Source organism: Cydia fagiglandana, chromosome 11, assembly GCF_963556715.1.
Source record: "Cydia fagiglandana chromosome 11, ilCydFagi1.1, whole genome shotgun sequence".
In the NCBI taxonomy this organism is placed as follows: Eukaryota; Metazoa; Arthropoda; class Insecta; order Lepidoptera; family Tortricidae; genus Cydia; species Cydia fagiglandana.
The window spans coordinates 9,200,568-9,218,158 of NC_085942.1; the positions used below are offsets into that span (position 1 = coordinate 9,200,568).

Sequence of the window (17,591 nt, forward strand, 5' to 3'; positions counted from 1 at the left end):
AATTTGGTTCGGATATTTAAATACACAGTAGCAAAAGCTTAAGAATTTTCCAAACGTAATCGCGAAAAGGAGGAATGCGGAGTATGTAGTAAAATTATTCCGTATAAGGAACGAACGAGTGAGGCAGTCTGTAGGATTATTCTAATTTTAAACTGGTTTGGATATTCAATGACCCTCGTACAGAAGTTTCATACATTTTGAATTTTCCAAACGTAATCGCGAAAAGTTGTAATGCGGGGTACGTAGTAAAATGATTCCGTATAGGGAACGTGCGGACACTAGGGTGGACGAGGTCGTCGCTCGCGCAGGATCCCACTCGCGCGCATTCTTCCCGGCGTTCACAACAAGTTAGGAAACGAATTGCTTTGGAGGTGCTAGTGCTACTGAATACCGACTTGAATACACACGGGAATAATAAAAACGTGTTATTATATCAGGAATTCCTTTCCTCGTTACTTCCTCTTAGTGCCACACTAGCATCCCCCGAGTGTCGGTGCCTAGTTAACTCTATGGCTGCCGCTCGACGCGACGTTGGCGCCACTGCGCGTTGACGCTATTTTCCACAACGCTGACTAGACGCCGACGCTCAAAAGACGCTAGAGTGGGCTTGCCCTAAAGAAATGAACACTAGCGTATCTACAGGCGGTTTTCGTAGCGCTTGGGCGGACCGGCGCGGCGGGCGGCGGCGCCAGCGGTTCCCGGAACACGCCGGAATGCGACTATTTACATCTTTTACCTATTTGGTAACGTTTACAATACGTACACGTACTACAATGCGACGCTACGCGGTAATGATGCAAGCGTCTTGCGCGAGTACGAGGAAAAAAGTGCGTTTTTGGAGTTTGCAATTGTAAAACGCATTTGTGGTCGGCTAATTGTACCTCCATTAAGTGAACTATGTTTTAGGTTCTTCCCACAGCTATTTTTGCCCTAAAGCTTTACTATACAGGAAATAAGGATATAGGCACACTACACTTGTTGTTTTGGTTTTTTAAAAATGTACATTTCAAAAGTTTTTCACAATTACCGTAGCTTATGGGTTTGTACTGTTTGCAGTGCCAGGGATGTCACAAGCGCATTGTCAACTCTTAATACAAAATGTTCATATTAAATTTAACTTAATGTAGACTAGAATTACACATTTTAAATACTTAAAGAATAAGGCGATATTTGCATACATAAGTACTACAAATATTATTTGTAAAGCAAAAAGACACGTAGCTAATAATTAAAATATATCAACCGTTTGTTAATTTGCATCAGAATATAGAGAAACATCAGCACAAAGCTAATGCTTAATTCAACATAACTTTTATGTCTAATTATAACCCAATAGCCGAGGGAGCACGGACGCAGTACAAGGACAATTACAGTAATTTATTTACGACCTAAAGGAGTCTTCGTAGCGTAACGTTAAATTCTCGATACAGTGCTTCTTAGCACGATTTATCTAGGAAGTTATCAATGCTAGCGGTGTTCTTGCAGCATGCATAGTAACTTTTTTGCGCGCTCTCCGCGTGTGAAAATTAGACCGTCAAACGGCACTATTTATTACCCCTGGGACTATTAACAACTGTGTATACTCGTACTGTACAATTCGAATATTTTACACCATAGTAGATAATTTTGAGATCAAAAGTCTTATATTAAAAGGCATTTAAGACGATGTAAAATATGTGCTCTCAAAACTGTTGATTCTCAAGATTCCAAAAAGCTCAGCATTCCTAAGTATTCCAACAAGACGCAAGCACTCCACGAATTACTTTTCCCTGTAGATAGACTACTTTTAACAAATCTACTACGAGGCGAGTCGGGTAGCTGAGGCCGGCTGCAGTTGCTAAATGAATTAGCCACACAGGAATGGGGTCGGCCAGTCTGGCTGCGTTGGCATCCGGCCTAACGGCGCGCGGGCGCATTCTCTAGCGAGCCACATCCAAGCGGGAGACAACATCTAACACTACCTACTTTAAACGGTGGCGTGATTAGAACTCCAATTTTAACGGGTCGTCTTAACCCTTTGACGGTGTGATACTGATATCTCAATTTAAACACTTGATTTCGGATATCAATTCCTTTACGCAGGCCGGAAAATATGTTGTAGTAGTTCAATAATCCTGGCAGTTTTGGTTGTTGTTATATATATTTGCTGCTACTGAATAAAGGTGCACGCTAATTAACCCCCTTATTTACCTCAGCTAATTGAGGCCTGTGGCGCATTTTGAATAACGCCATAAGTCTATAAGATCTAGACGGAGGCGAGCACATCTTTCCCTACTTGTTAAAACGGTGGCAAAGCGTTTTCTCATTTTAAATAATAACTTGAAAAAAAAAATAGATTAAAGGTATGTTACATTTTTGGTACTGTGTGTCGTTAATCAGTTACGCCTTTTCAATCTGTCCCTTGAGGTTTTTCTTCACTCATTTCTCACAGAGGACGCGTGATTCATCTGTCCCTTGAGATCGTTTTCACGTAATTAGCGCTACTAACTCTATCAAGCGCGCCTTCAGTGATTCGACTGCATTTTCATGCATAAAGTGTATGACGGGTAACTTGAAATGTGAAATGACTGAAATGATTCTTAGGCCCACTTGTACCATTCTACTAACCCGGGGCTAACAGGTTAAACCTGGAGTTACCATGATTACCAGTACAATTTGACATTGGGTTAACGGTTTAACCGCTTTATCCCGGGTTAGTGGGATGGTGCAAGTGGCGCTTATACACTCTTATATTCACTTTGTTTCTTTCTATTTTTCCCGCTCCTATGTTTGCATTTTTTCTACGAAAATGTCCTCAGTCGCGTTGACAGAAGCTTTTATAACTACACAGTTACACAAATACAATCTTCAGAGTTTTAACGCTGATGACAGATTCTTTTATTCGGACTTTTTTCGTAACAATAAATTGAAAGAAAAATAAGCTTTAATAATTTCATAAATTGTCATAGAACTGTTATAAAGCGGCTTATAAATAATTCGGTTGTTTCACCAGAAAATGAACACCGACTTTATTGTAGTATTAAGAGTGAATGTGTTGGATGTGTTTTCCGGTGGTCGATATAAAATAATTTAAAGCGTCTGGACTGTCCATGTCCAGACTGGACATGACGCGATGCGTCTGACTGCGGCTATCAAAGCATCCACTGCCAACTAAATTTATTTTATAGTTTAACGACAAATTGTTGACACAAATGATACACTAGTGAGTTAGAGGCGGGGGAAAACATTAAGATCCGCAGTTTACTAACATAAACTGGTCTGGCGAGAGGATTAACGACTTCGGGAAACATAATTTCAGGTTTTTTGAGCTTTGCTTCGGCCGCTATTAGGGAAGTGTTCAAGCAAGGCGGCTCCTATTATTGTGAACTGATCAAACAAACGGCACGCGTGGACGTTTGCCTTTGATGAAACTTGAATGTCGACTTAATTTATCAATAATGGACAAAGTAACTTTAAAACAAAAATCGGGCGATTTCACGAGAATGTCGCTTGGGAAATGCCATTCTTCTAATATTCTGAAGATGCTGAGAAAGCGATATTTGGTCTGGTGACTTGGCTAACAAATTGGCATTACGAGTATGTTCTCGATCTTTACTATATGTGATTATCTGCCATACACGGCAAAATAATTTCCCAAGCGACATTGTCGTTGACAGTCGCAAATGACTTACCAAAACGCCCTCCAAGTGGAGAATCCCGCGGCTTGAAGCGGCAAACTAACCGCCAAGCCCTCTGGAAAGTTCTGGATGCCGATGCCCAGGGCTAGTGTCCTGTTCACAATAGAAAACATAAACAATAAGTGGATTGGGTTCATTAAGTTCTCAAAACATTACACAAGATAACTCATGCCAAATATACAATATTTTCCTTCAAAAACGAAAAATAAGTTTCCAAATCGTTTAAGGAATGCCGTCAGCTCTGAAGTACTCACAGTCGACGTCAAATATACGTTTACATTTTTCGCCTTATTACAAAGAAGTAAGGTGCAAAATTGTAAACATATATTTAATGTCGACTGTACAAACATTACATAGAAAAACAAATTAAAATAAAAACATAATATAACCGAATTGAAAACCTCCTCCTTTTCACAGTTATTTTGAAGTCTTTTAAAAATGGTTCTTCTTTGGTGGTTTGTCCTACAGATGTACAAGCTGTAGTTGGAGTGTTATCTGTATTCTATCAAGCATTACCTATGTCGCTTATTTGTGTAAATTTTTTGAAGAACAGACAACAATATGAGCGGATGGCATCCCTCAAGTCACGTAATAAACATCGCATTCCAGAAAGATATCCGGGCGTATTTTATTAATCTCCCGCGTGTTAAACTACATATTTAAACAACTACTGGCTCAATTTACAACGTAGTAAACATTACATAAATAAGCAATGTTTCTATTATGAAACTATCTGTCGAATTAGCGTCATTCATATTATATTATGCGAAAATATTTTATTATATCTGTCCGTTGCTTAACGTTTCACGCTTAAACCGCTAAGCTGATTTAGATGGAATTCCGAATGGAGACACCTAATTAAAGTTCCGGAGAACGTCACAAGATAATCACGGTAATTTATTTATTTATTGTATGGCATTCCAGTTACTGGATTCAAATTATATATAAATCTAGAGATTGAGGTTTGCACTCTTTAGATACTCGTATCGATGGCCCTTTCACTGAGGTTCGGAAATTTTCCCCTAAGTTTATGTCTCCCAATCATCATATTAGGATTTGAAAGTGGTGGAAGCTTTAATGAGAATGCATGTAACATGTAACAAACTGTCAGGTTCTTCAAAATATGGTTGGTTTATTGGAGAAAGTCACCATATATCCTTAGGTTCTTTATATGAGATGAGATGATGAGAATGTCCACTTCTATATTTTATGAATTTTCCTCACAAAAAATCAAGCACGTACGCAAAACTAACGAGTAGAGTAGGTAAGAGTAACTGGACTGGACAGATACCTCGTTATAGAGCAATTGTTCAAAAGAATAAAGTAGTAGGTAGTTGCGAGTTAAAACATTGTTAGAACCTTTTTGCTTAAGGATATAAGTGCATTCTAAGCGGGGACGTCTGGCAGCGCTCTAGAAATGCGATTAACTGTATAACCTGTGATGCCAGGTTTATACCTTTGCTTTGAATAGTCACAGAGATATTGTATGTATTTACGAGCAGGTTAACTTTGATGACAAGATGTCAGCTTTATACAAAATGCAAGGATATTATCAATCTTCGGACAGTAGCGTTAAAACTACTAAGCGGATTGATAATATTGAAGTGTTAATCAAATCGTTTTTGCGGCAATAACATACTCTCCTCTCGTCTCCACACAAAAATCCGTAACCGGGTTTAAGGTACTTTTTACTTGATAGCGAAAGCTTTTAACGGTTTACGTCGCTAGTATGCCATGGCACGTTAAGAGGAAAACGGAATTATGTGACAACAATGCAAAGTATATCAATTCAAAATTTGAACTACCGATATGTTAAATATAATATCCGTCATCGTATTCAGTGTAAAGCTGTTTATGTCTCCCAATCATCACATAAAAATAATATTAAATTTATATTCGCTACTTAATAGCACATTTTATTGAATTGAAGTTTTAACGAGGTCCGTCAACTTAATACACATCAACTAAGTACAATGAGTAACAGATATTGTGGTGTATATCTTGCTAAATTGGCTCTTAATGTTTACAGATTAAAGGTGTACCTATTTACGTTTGGACACGACATATCGCTGGGTGTATACGTAGCGGAATGCGCAAGGTTCCTGCTGAGATGGTTAACTCAATAAACATGCACGAGGCGGCAGAGCCTTTGAGGAGGAGAAAGCTGCCGCGGAGCTACTGCTGAATTGTAGGAATGTACTGGACCACGTGCTGCTTGCTTAGTACCTTCGTCGTCACAATTAACTGTCCATTTATAAACCTTATTATAATGATATAAGGACTAACAGTGATCAGTAAAGTGGCTGTTAGTGTTAGTGTGTACTAAGCATCCACTTTTCCGATCCCCGTGTTTATCTTGATCATCGACCGTTTTATTACTTTTATGGCGATTCATGGAATCCATTGACAAATCGAATACTTGTGAGTATACTAGTATTAGCAGAGCTCGTGGCTCCGACTATTTGATATGTATGGTGTAGGTAATCTTATTTATTTTAAGTATTGACTTATAATAATGTACATGCGATTAGTCGAGTTAAAATCAGAACTTCTTACTGCGCTGAAGAATTATATGTAACGCTTTATTTACATAATATTAGCAGGCGTTCTCTTTGTTATTTACTTCTGGTCAAAATTATATATGTTTGGACAAAGCCGAAATGTACATACATACTATGCATTAGGGTATTTAGAACCAGTATACAAAGTATCATAACAATCGGTGTAGCGGTTACGAAGAAATTAACAAATTACGATTTTTTTACTTTGGAGCAACCTGTATGTATTAGTAGCTCCTGAGGTAATAAATAGTATGAAACCTCTTCTTCTACCTTCTACTTTTGATTATCTTTTTTTATTTTTGACATTAATACGATTCTGACATTTTTGACTTTTGTTTTTTTTTGTTGTCGATTATTGGAAATAACTTTTGTTTGATAATTTAATTTTTTATCTTTTGTTGTAATTAAAAAAATATTACCGTTAGAGCATTTCTGAGAAGTAATCCTTCGTGGGATTTCAGGGTTTGTCCAATGGCTAAGGTCACCCTGTATATCGTTATTTCTAATTAGGCTCAATTATAAAATAAATAGCAGGATATAGTTTGTTATCTTCTTACAGGATCGTTAATTAAGTATTTAACTATTATATTTATCATGCTATAAGGATGTATACACGTGTATATTTATTATTGCGCAATGCAGAATATAATAGAACCAAGTCAAATTTGATTTTAATAATCAGATTTGTCAATCAGTGTAAAGAAATGTAACTGACGTGATCAATTACCTAAATAATTACTTCTAGTGTTGTACATTCAAATGAGCCGTATTGCATTGGCGACACAGTAAGTTATTCAGTTATGTTATGTGGCAATAAAGTTATCCCGCAGTGACAAAATAATATCTTACGCACTATCGGCGCTTTAACAGTTTTCTGTGTCACGTAAAACGGCGAGGCCCGCAACCTATTATGTCAACCGATACAGACATTTCGGTGAACTGAATGACTCGAGTCCGGACATATCCGAATTCCAATTACATCACAGACGAGTCCATTTCACTTTCCGACCTACCCGGAAGTGAATTCCTAAGCACGAGCATACGGCGCGGCCGAATTTTCAGCTGGATAAGCCAAACACGACCGAGTGTCTAAGACTATAGAGTTCCAGCAGTAAACTGCAGTAGAATGTGTCGAAGGCACGCACGAATCGCCGAAGCGGATGTGAACGTTCGTAAGCGCCGTACAAAATGCAGCTCAGTTTCAGCGGTTTAGAGCATAAATTGTTTTGACGGGTCGGTCGCGAAAGTACTGACAACTTTCACGGCCCGATGGGGGAGCAAGAGACGGCGGTGGCGCGAGGCCCTGCCGACGGGCCATTGACGACATCGTGACCCACATACCGAAGCTCCATTCATACCGCGGCGCGGCGCGCGCAGGACCTGCCCGCACACTTGACTGCTGCGACACCGGAATTTCCATCGACTTGCACAACTCGCTGTCGAAATAGGACTAGGGTGCCGGAGCCGCTGCCGAGGCCGCTCCACCACACTTGTACAATCAAACACCTATGATACGCGCAATCAACAAGCTAGACATGTCTTTCTTTATAAACCAGCAACACGAATGTTACGTACGCACATTGTTTATGAAACTGGGCTTAGTGACCTTAATGAAATAGTCGATTGACGAGCTTTATGAAACTAAAACGCCGTGGAAGCTACAGCAAGTGATGTCATCAGAGCCAGCATCACGCACGTCCGCAGATTACTGGAGGATTAAACGTGAGAAACACATGTTCACTCACACGTTCCCATTTATAAATTCTTCTCATACGACCCGCGCAATTTAGAACGTTTTATGTTATCGAACATTCATAAAACGACTATTCGGAAACCTGCTAATTGCCATCAAACAAATTAACTAAAACGTATTAAATGTTTGTTTTTATATTCGTAAATAGAAATCATGATCAAATTGAACATTAAGCCTTCTATTGATAGAGCCATGTCAATGTTTCAGACGTTAAAGAAATTCAGAATCGTAGTAAAAATAAAGATCTTAAAATATGATTGAGTTATATCTTCGTGATCAGTTTAGACGGAGTTTTGTGAATAAATAAACGAATTTAAATTAATAGCCGCTAGTTCAGTCAAAAACATACAGACAAGATTTTGATGTCATCTCGTTAGATTGAAACGCAATCTAACTAATATCTGTTTTATTTGTAGTTTGACGTATAGGTACATTTCGAGCATTGGTCTAATTGCGCTCGTATAATGTATAAATAAGTCTTGTTTCTTTGTCTCTAAGACGACACTTAATTCATATAGTGCGGAAGATGGTAGCTTGTCGGCAGCGCGCTTTGTCTCGCCGAGTTGGAACAAAGCGATTGATAAGCGAATGTTGAATTGGCATTATGTGGTGGTTGTGATAGGTGTCGCAGGCGCGGGTGCAGACGGCGTCGGTGAGAGGTGAGGGGAGGTGTGGTGAGGCCGAGGGGGCGGGTGGGGGAGAAGGGGGGGCGCCGGCTGCCAGACAGCGGGGCTCCGCATGGGAGGCTAACAGCAACCTCTTGCATCGCTCACTGCTCACCGTCGAGACGGATACGCGCGGAGTATGCTCCACTTAGATGTTGGTTGGTGTTTCGCGCAAAATTTGTTGACAAATGAGTTTAGCAGCAACAGCGCAAGTTAAATCGTTTATTATCATTAATAAAATCATATCATAATCTGTCAGCAATAAATTTACTTTTATAGTGCTAGTTAAAATAATATCTAAGATTATTTTTGTAACAATTGTATTTATTGTATTTAACACTTACCTACTTGCTCAAAAACAAGAGAGCAAAGATGGTTTTAATTTTTACTACAAGTAGGTACTTACACAGTAAGTTTTAAATCACGAGCGTAACGAGAGATTACAGACACATTATGAACAGAATTTATTCATAAAGTGGCATTGCACCTTTGCAGCTCGCTGTAGGTACATTCGGTTTTGTTCACTGTTGCAGAGTGTTGCCCTAACAACTGGCTGAGGTAAATCATTTTTTTTAAGTGATTTTTCTGTACAACAAAAAATAGAGCGTTTTGATATTAAAATTCAATTCGTATATTACTCACAGACACAATAATCAACAATAGTATTCCAAGTAAACTTATTTCAAATTCCGTAGCTTTATTTACTTTACACTTACCCCCTTATTCATAAACGTTTACTAAAGTTGACAAGCCGATAATAATCGTTTGTCCCTTTCCATCATACCAATACGTCGGAAAGGGACAGACGATTATTATCGGCTTGTTAACTTTAGTAAACGTTTATGAATAAGGGGGTTAATCTACGCTAGACAAAACCAAGTAGAGCATACACCACGACGGCGGCAATCTTGGGGCCGTTGGCGACCGTTACTTGTGAAAATTATGTTTAAGAGTTGCGGCGCGGGCGCAACTCGATCACAGTATAAATAATTAATACTAACATTAAGTACAGTCAGCAGCAGAAGTAAATAAGCGGACGAGATGCCCAAAATGATTTGAATAACTAACACTGTAAGATTGAGAGTGTGTGTAGATAATTTTTAGGGTTCCGTACCCAAAGGGTAAAACGGGACCCTATTACTAAGACTTCGCTGTCCGTCCGTCCGTCCGTCCGTCCGTCCGTCCGTCCGTCCGTCCGTCCGTCCGTCACCAGGCTGTATCTCACGAACCGTGATAGCTAGACAGTTGAAATTTTCACAGATGATGTATTTCTGTTGCCGCTATAACAACAAATACTAAAAACAGAATAAAATAAAGATTTAAATGGGGCTCCCATACAACAAACGTGATTTTTGACCAAAGTTAAGCAACGTCGGGAGGGGTCAGTACTTGGATGGGTGACCGTTTTCTTTTTGCTTTTTTTTGTTTTTTTTTTGCATTATGGTACGGAACCCTTCGTGCGCGAGTCCGACTCGCACTTGCCCGGTTTTAACACTTTGCTCGTTTAGGTAGGTACCTATTTTTGCTGCTTTTGTACTAATAGGAGGTAGGAGCAAAAAACGTATGCCCAGGCCAGTCAAATATGCTTGCATATTACATATATAAGTCATATTATGAGTTTCATCGCACTTTCTGGTACAGCGTTATTTCTTTTACATGAAATAACGCTTACGCGTACAGGGAGTAATGGCGAATATTACTCCAAAGAGTATAATGTTTTTAAATTTATTCTGTCACTTCAACAAAGAGATTATGAGTCGAATATTTTTATACATTAAGATAGCTGTTCGTTATTCGACTCAATTTTCTAGAGTCGCTATGTGCCGAGTGCCTTTTATGTCTGACGTGCAAGTTAAGGGGCCCACTGATTACCAGTTCGCCGGACGATATCAGCCTGTCAATTGTTAGGAACTGTCACCTTTTGCATTTAACTGACAGGCTAATATCGTCCGGCGAACTGATAATCTGTGGGCCCCTTTAACGATGGACCAGTATTTGTAGGTAGTGCCTAAAAATTTATAGGTATTTCGGTTTTAAATATTATTATTTCGGAGAATAAAGGAATCTCGATTCGAAAACCCTTATCCGAGTTTGCAATATTAGTTAATTGATGCATATTTTAAGTAAGTATAGTTATTGGTTAGTTCTTGATGAGCACGAACGTATAATCCATAGGTACCTATAGGTTAACTAGAAAAGATCCCTCTTAGGGATAAGTTCGCCCTTGTACTACGTATTTATGTTTTATCTGAAGAACCATTAGTCCTTTCTCTTCGTAGAATAAAGTGTTTGTGTTTACTTACTTACTTACGTATAAAAAGAAGGAAATCGGAATAAAGTCTGTTGACTTCCCTTCGAGCTTGTGATGACGGTGTGAATAAGACAGCTATTCATATTGAACATACTCTACTAGTCGACATACTCTAGTCTAGATAGTCGCAATCTCCTTGAATGAAACTAAAAAAGTATGAAAAGTATGTACTTAATTTTAGAATTCATTTTTCTTACACTGATACCAACAATTTGCAATGTAGTGAATGTAACCCTGTCTATTTAAACCAGCATCAAATAATTATCACATAATTACTAACTAATTAAGCTGATTGATTGACCAAACAATGACAAGACGAACAAACACCGTCGGCCACTCATAAATAAGTCAACAACTCGATATCTAAAATCGGACATAAAATATGAATCGGATGATTGGAATGTAAAATGTGGGCATTGGACGAACGAGCAATTAATAAATCAACAATCGAAAGCGTAAAAGATTAGCGAGATGAGAGCGCACCGCCGAATTCCGTGGCAAGGATCGGGGCAGGTGAGAGGCCCAACAATTGACAGACTGTGTCCCACAGACACCGCATTCGCATTAGACATTTATGCTAACAGATGGCGTTAGTAGTAATACAAAGTGTTATTCCTTTATTGATTTTTTTTTAGGTTTATCAAATGATATTTTTGTTTAATAACGAGTCTAGACATAATTTTAAATTACTATGTTAAATCTCAAACCTAACAGTGCCAGTTTTTACGTAAACCGCAAGAATGCATAGATTGTCGAATAGTGATGAATTGATGATACGCGAGCGCCACATGTAAGAGAGCACACCGCCGAATTGCATGGGTAGGATTGAGGCAGATACGTACGGCTACCACGAGCTGGTACTGACATATTCGCTAACGTCTGCGTAACTTACTTTACTTACTTCTCTACATCTTGCTCGCACTACAAAAAGTGGTAGCCGTAAAGAAACATTAATAACGAACAGACTATGTCCCACAGACACCGCATTATGAAAAGTTTACGAAGACTCGCGATCACCACATGGTGACAAGGAACGTCTAGGTTTGGCGAAGGCGACGCTAATGCGATGTTCGCGAACCGACCTTGTACACTACACACAACCCATGATGGTAACAGGTTATGAATTTGATCTGGATTTATTGTAATCTGTCAGTTTGAAAAGTTACGTTTCTGGTTGTAGAAATGTTTAACCCTGATCTGGATATTGTAATCTGTCAGTTTGAAAAGTTACGTTTCTGGTTGTAGAAATGTTTAACCCTAACACAATTATTGTTGACATTCCTTTATCTCATACAATGTAAGAGACTTTAGTTTAGAGGATATCCCAAAAGTTTATGTATTTAGTATTTCTGTAGAGCGGTCACCACGATACAGGCCTAGCCTAGCGTGGGACCACTGAGCTAGTTATGAAATTTTATCTTCTTTCTTAAACGAATTTTTATTTTATTTATTTTTTATTTTATTTACTAAATTAGTATGGGAGCGTAGCGCAAACTTGTGGTGACCTGAACTGGCTTCTACGATCGGTCTAGAAGACAAGTGATCTGTGATAGCGACAGTCCGATTGCCAAACAAAATTTACACCGCATTCAGATCACTAACTGTAAAAAGGCATCATTAAAATGACTAATCAAACGATCAACATTCAAGAATCCAGTAAATGTTAATTATATGTTGGAATTTATTGAAATTATTCGAAATAAATTAATTCTTGTAGAGATATTGAGTGGAAGGCTCTGGTCGAGTATGGAGGTTCGGTAGGCTCCCGTGGACCGGTTGTGGTATGTGGTCCGTCAACCTCGCGCGCCAGCTCCCGTTCCCATCGCCCTGGAGACCCATCTCACTTGAGGCCTATTCGATGCTCACAAATTGATCTGATTTGGTCATCATTCGCAGTGCATCTCACTTGAACTTATATAATTGTGTAACCGAAATGCACCACGGGTAATGTTAAAATGAGACCAATTTATAAAGTTCGAATAGATCCCCAGCAGTATTACCGGCCCTCTATTTCTTATTGTTTTACTATATCAACTGACGAACATAGTTCTTTGTTTAGATTTCTTTTTGCATACAGCTAGTCCTCAGGCAATAAACAGGTTTGATCGACGTTTAAGTTTTAATTGGAATACTGGGAATGGAGTCTGCGTTTTTCGTTTATGAGTACAATTTTCACACGTTTTTATAACTACCTGTGTGGCTTTGACATAATTGCCGGCGACGATTTCAATTTTACACCTAACACCTACGTTCTATTGCTATTAGAAAAAGTTACAAGGAATAAAAAGGACAAATAAACTATTTGCATTCCTAATTAAATGTGTTGGCAAGTGTGAAAGTAACATGCATTTACTTATTTAAGCAACGATTGGAATTGGAAGCCGGAGGTAGGTACAATGGTTCAACTAGCCCTATGGTGAAGTGCACCGAGATTGGCGTCGGCGCCGGCACGTCACGCGACCGCATTCCATGGCGCCTCCATTCATGAAGCGCGAGCGAGAGGTCACTGAAGACCTTTGGTGAGAACGAGACGGGCGACCGAGCGCCGTTACCCTGTATGGGAATGCAATTCGTAAGCGCACGCGCATGGATTTGATGCCGGACTTGCTGTGTCTCGCTCCACGTGAGTGCAGGGCCCTAGCGGCATCCCCTTCCCGCCCCGAGACGCTCTTTAGCGCAGCAAATCTACCGATGCCTCTGTTTGCATACTGCCGGTGTGATTTGATCGATCGCCAGTTTCCTGTGAGAAATACAGGTTGTTTGTCGAGTCAGGTGGCGAGCTGCGTTACCGTTAATTCTTTGTGTGTGTCCGGACCGCACGCAATGCTCGTTCTTTATTGTCTTGTCTATTTAAGTCACATGATTAAACATCGATACCGAAAACAGTCAAAAACAATTTTGTAAACAAACGAAGTGCCGAGGTAGAGAAGTCAAACAAGACAGCATTCTTATAAAACATATGCGCTTAACTAATACGTGCGGCGCCTTTATTGTGTTCGAGCTACCTAAGTGGAATGTGGTTAGGGCACGATACATGACCCATGGGTAGCTTAAACAGGTTAATAATATTCAACCTCGTGCTTAAGTACGACGTTAAATTACATGAGCGGTGTTCAAATAACGTGTGGAAATAATTGTCTCCATCGAGAAGTGAAGATCTGATCGGTAGCTCCGAACGAAACGTTTCTCGAGCAATACAAGAATAGAGCATTGTCGCCCCGATTCTGCGCCGCTTAGTCACGTCCGCCTATAAACATACAATAGCGAGAACCCTAAATATAGAGCAAACATTATATTTTGGATGCTTTTTTTAAACTTTCGAGAGAGCGGAATTGGGTTGATTTAAAAAAAGACGGTATGAATCCGTAGTATATTACTTTGGTTGAATTTCTAAATAATTACCTAATGTGAATGGCGCTTAGCTTATAACACAAGTTGTCCTGTTAAACATGCCCATCAAATCGTGATATTGTTATTTATTTATGTTTATAAAACGTATACTTACTTGATTTTAATTTCTAAACACACTTTTAAACTTGACGATACCTATCATCAAGTTTACTTGGTTTATAATTTCTGAGTGTCATCGAAGTGAAATTATATTTCACCTAACATACCTACAGAGTATATATATAGATGTGAAGGTAGGTAATTACAAATGCGGCCTATTTAATAAGCATTATGGATGCTTTTATAATGGTTGTTTTACTGATATTCAACAGCCACCAAAAAATGCAACATAAAATGAGCTCGTGGTTTACTCTGATGTTTGTTAAAACTATAAGTTCTATTACAAATTAAGAATTTATTTCGTGTCCATATGTATATTCGACTGTGCTAGCTAGGAGTGACCGAGAACATATCATCCCCATCTCTGTAACTCAAATATTCCAAGAGTGCTACATACACATTCATACATATTACCTACATTTAGCAATTTCGACTACTTCAGTAAAAAATACATTATAGGGTAATCTATTCACAAATTGACATATACCAAAAGTTCCGAAGTGTAAAAGCACAATGAAAAAAATGTACATACAAAAATTTGGTACCAAGCACATGTTATTCATAAATTAAATTAAAATACGATGCCGTATGAACACAATCGTCTAGCCTTACTCGTAACCTAAATGCCAGCAGCTTAGTTCCGAGAAACACAGGCAGGCTCAATACCTAATACGGACCCTTTGTGACAAACATCTTATGCAAAATACATGATGTCATTGCTGAGCAATATGTAGGTACGTGCATAAGGCGCCGTGCATGCGGATTTCCTTCGGCTAATGCAACATTCCTTGCAAGCCTTTCGGGTTACTCACTACTGCGGATTTCATTGACAAACATTGTTTTAACTTTACATTACCTCTAGAGTATATCGTCCTCGAACGCTGTTATAGCTAAATGTGATCGTAGATCATATTTACACTGGTTATTCTAAAGCGATACGCTTAGTAAATGTTGTGAATGAAACCTGGTAATCGTGCCGATGGTAAGCAGGTGAATTATGAATGGGCCACGTCATTACGCCCACGCACCAACACGCACCGGCACCGACGACAATTAGAATAAGTGGGCACTCCTCCTCCTACTTATATTCAATTTGGTCAGACAAATCGATTGTCGATCAAGTCATCTTGACTTGAAGTTACTTCAAATAAGTAGCTACAACGGTTAATCTCTTTTGTAGTTTATGGCTGATTCGTTTAATATATAAGACTGAGAATGGCTAATAATAATAGCAATATACAAGAGATTTGGCTGGGGAGAGGAAAAATAACTTCCGAAGAACAAGAAGTGCTAAACCGAGGGGAGCAGATAGAGCAGAGGTATAGAAATAGAAGACTATTTTCTTCTAGGCATCTAATATATCAAGAATTTATGAGGAATAATATCTAAGAAAAATGGGATAGAAAATAGCAAGAATGAAAAATATGGAGTAGATCACAAAGAAATTGAATGTCATATCTTATTAAAACATCAAAGATGGGTTTAGATCTTTCTGTCTCGCGGGGATTATTTTCCGGCCATGTTAACTATCGAATTATTATCGAATTATATGAATTACGAGTATTCCTAGACGCAAAAGTTTTCGTGGGAGTTAGTAAATTAAACTACATCAGCGGCAGGATATAAGATTTAAAGAGCAAATTAGTAAGTTATCTGTATCATAGTTGTGTTTCATCATCATCATCATCATCATCTCAACCATAAGACGTCCACTGCTGAACATAGGCCTCCCCCTTGGACCTCCATACGTGCCGGATGGGAGGTGAATGCCATAATCGCCACGCTTGGCAGGCGGGTTGGCGATCGCAGTCGAGTACACCGAATTTGAGGGACGCTGCTGCCCGTCCACCGGTGGTCTTATAGTTGTGTTTATTTTTTACAAATTGACCTGGAAATAACTGTTCTTGTTTTCTCCCAGCTTACGGCGAGTAACGACGCAGAAATGTATAGCTCACTTGGTTAGTAATATCCACTTTTGCATGCGTCAAATCAATATAAAAGACAGGTAGATCCACTCCCGTATAATTAACATGCACATACATAAAATAATGTTCAAGCTCCTATAATGGAGTAATTATAGAAAGGGTAAGCCCGCAATACAATGTCGATGATATTACATAATGCAACCAACGTCAACCCTTATAGTTGAATAATGGGAGCTGTAAACTAAACGCTTAATAGGCAATTAGATCGGTGACGCGCGCGTGACGCAGATGCGCACGCCCTACGTGGCCTGCATCACCAGCGAATAAAGCAGCGGTCGGCAATCGGCAACCTGCGGCCCGCGGGCCGCATGCGGCTCGTGAACCTGTCACTTGCGGCCCGAGTGCCGCCTTGGCTATTTTGTACGTAATAGTGACAAACGACAATGTCTCATAAAGTCATAAATATTAACAAAGTACGGCCCGCGTCACCTCCGTAAACTACTATGTGGCCCTTGGCTGCTAAAAGGTTGCCGACCGCAGGAATAAAGGATCCTATTAAAGTGCGAAGTCTTAAATGGAAAACGCATATATATGAACGTACACTCGTACAGTGGTCCTATTGACTAAGTAATATTTTGTGACTATTAACAATTAATTAGACAAATATTAAAAAGCAAAAGATAAAGACGTGGTCAATTAACAAAGAGATATAATTTTCTCAATCGCGATAATTATAATTACTCACTTATACGATGTTTTGAACAACGAAATTGAACGGAAGTTTAAGTTTTTGCGGACAGTATTTAAATGCAGCATTTTTACGTATTTGTTACATACAGTGATGTATTTATTTATCAACCTATGTAAAAAAATGGAAATTCTATATCGTATCTTTTTCAGCCTCAAACTAAACCCAGGTGGTATTTATTATTTCATCCGGTAATTCGTTGGTAGAAATGTTCTATGGTCAGGTGCATTTTCCTTTTTTGGCGGAACAGTTTATATTATATCATAAATCAAACATAACTTTGCAATAATGCCACCAGTGGCAGTCAGGCAGGCGTTTAAGTTCAAATGAGTTATTAAAAGCTCCCAAAAAAAGAACCTCTCAATGAATCAAACCATCGAGAAATCCACAAAATCGCAATAAAAAAAAACTAAAGGGTTGCACTCCGGGAGTGCCGGCAGA

The 17,591-nt window shown here is 39.0% G+C and overlaps 1 protein-coding gene across 1 annotated transcript in view; it reads right to left on the reverse strand.

The window, feature by feature from the left end:
- LOC134668894 (zinc transporter ZIP11) overlaps positions 1-17,591 on the reverse strand; it is a 71,347-nt gene that overhangs the window by 24,115 nt on the left and 29,641 nt on the right. Inside the window, exon 5 of the mRNA XM_063526391.1 lies at positions 3,672-3,770. Within this exon, the coding sequence (XP_063382461.1) occupies positions 3,672-3,770 (99 nt within the window). The remainder of the gene's footprint in view (positions 1-3,671; positions 3,771-17,591) is intronic.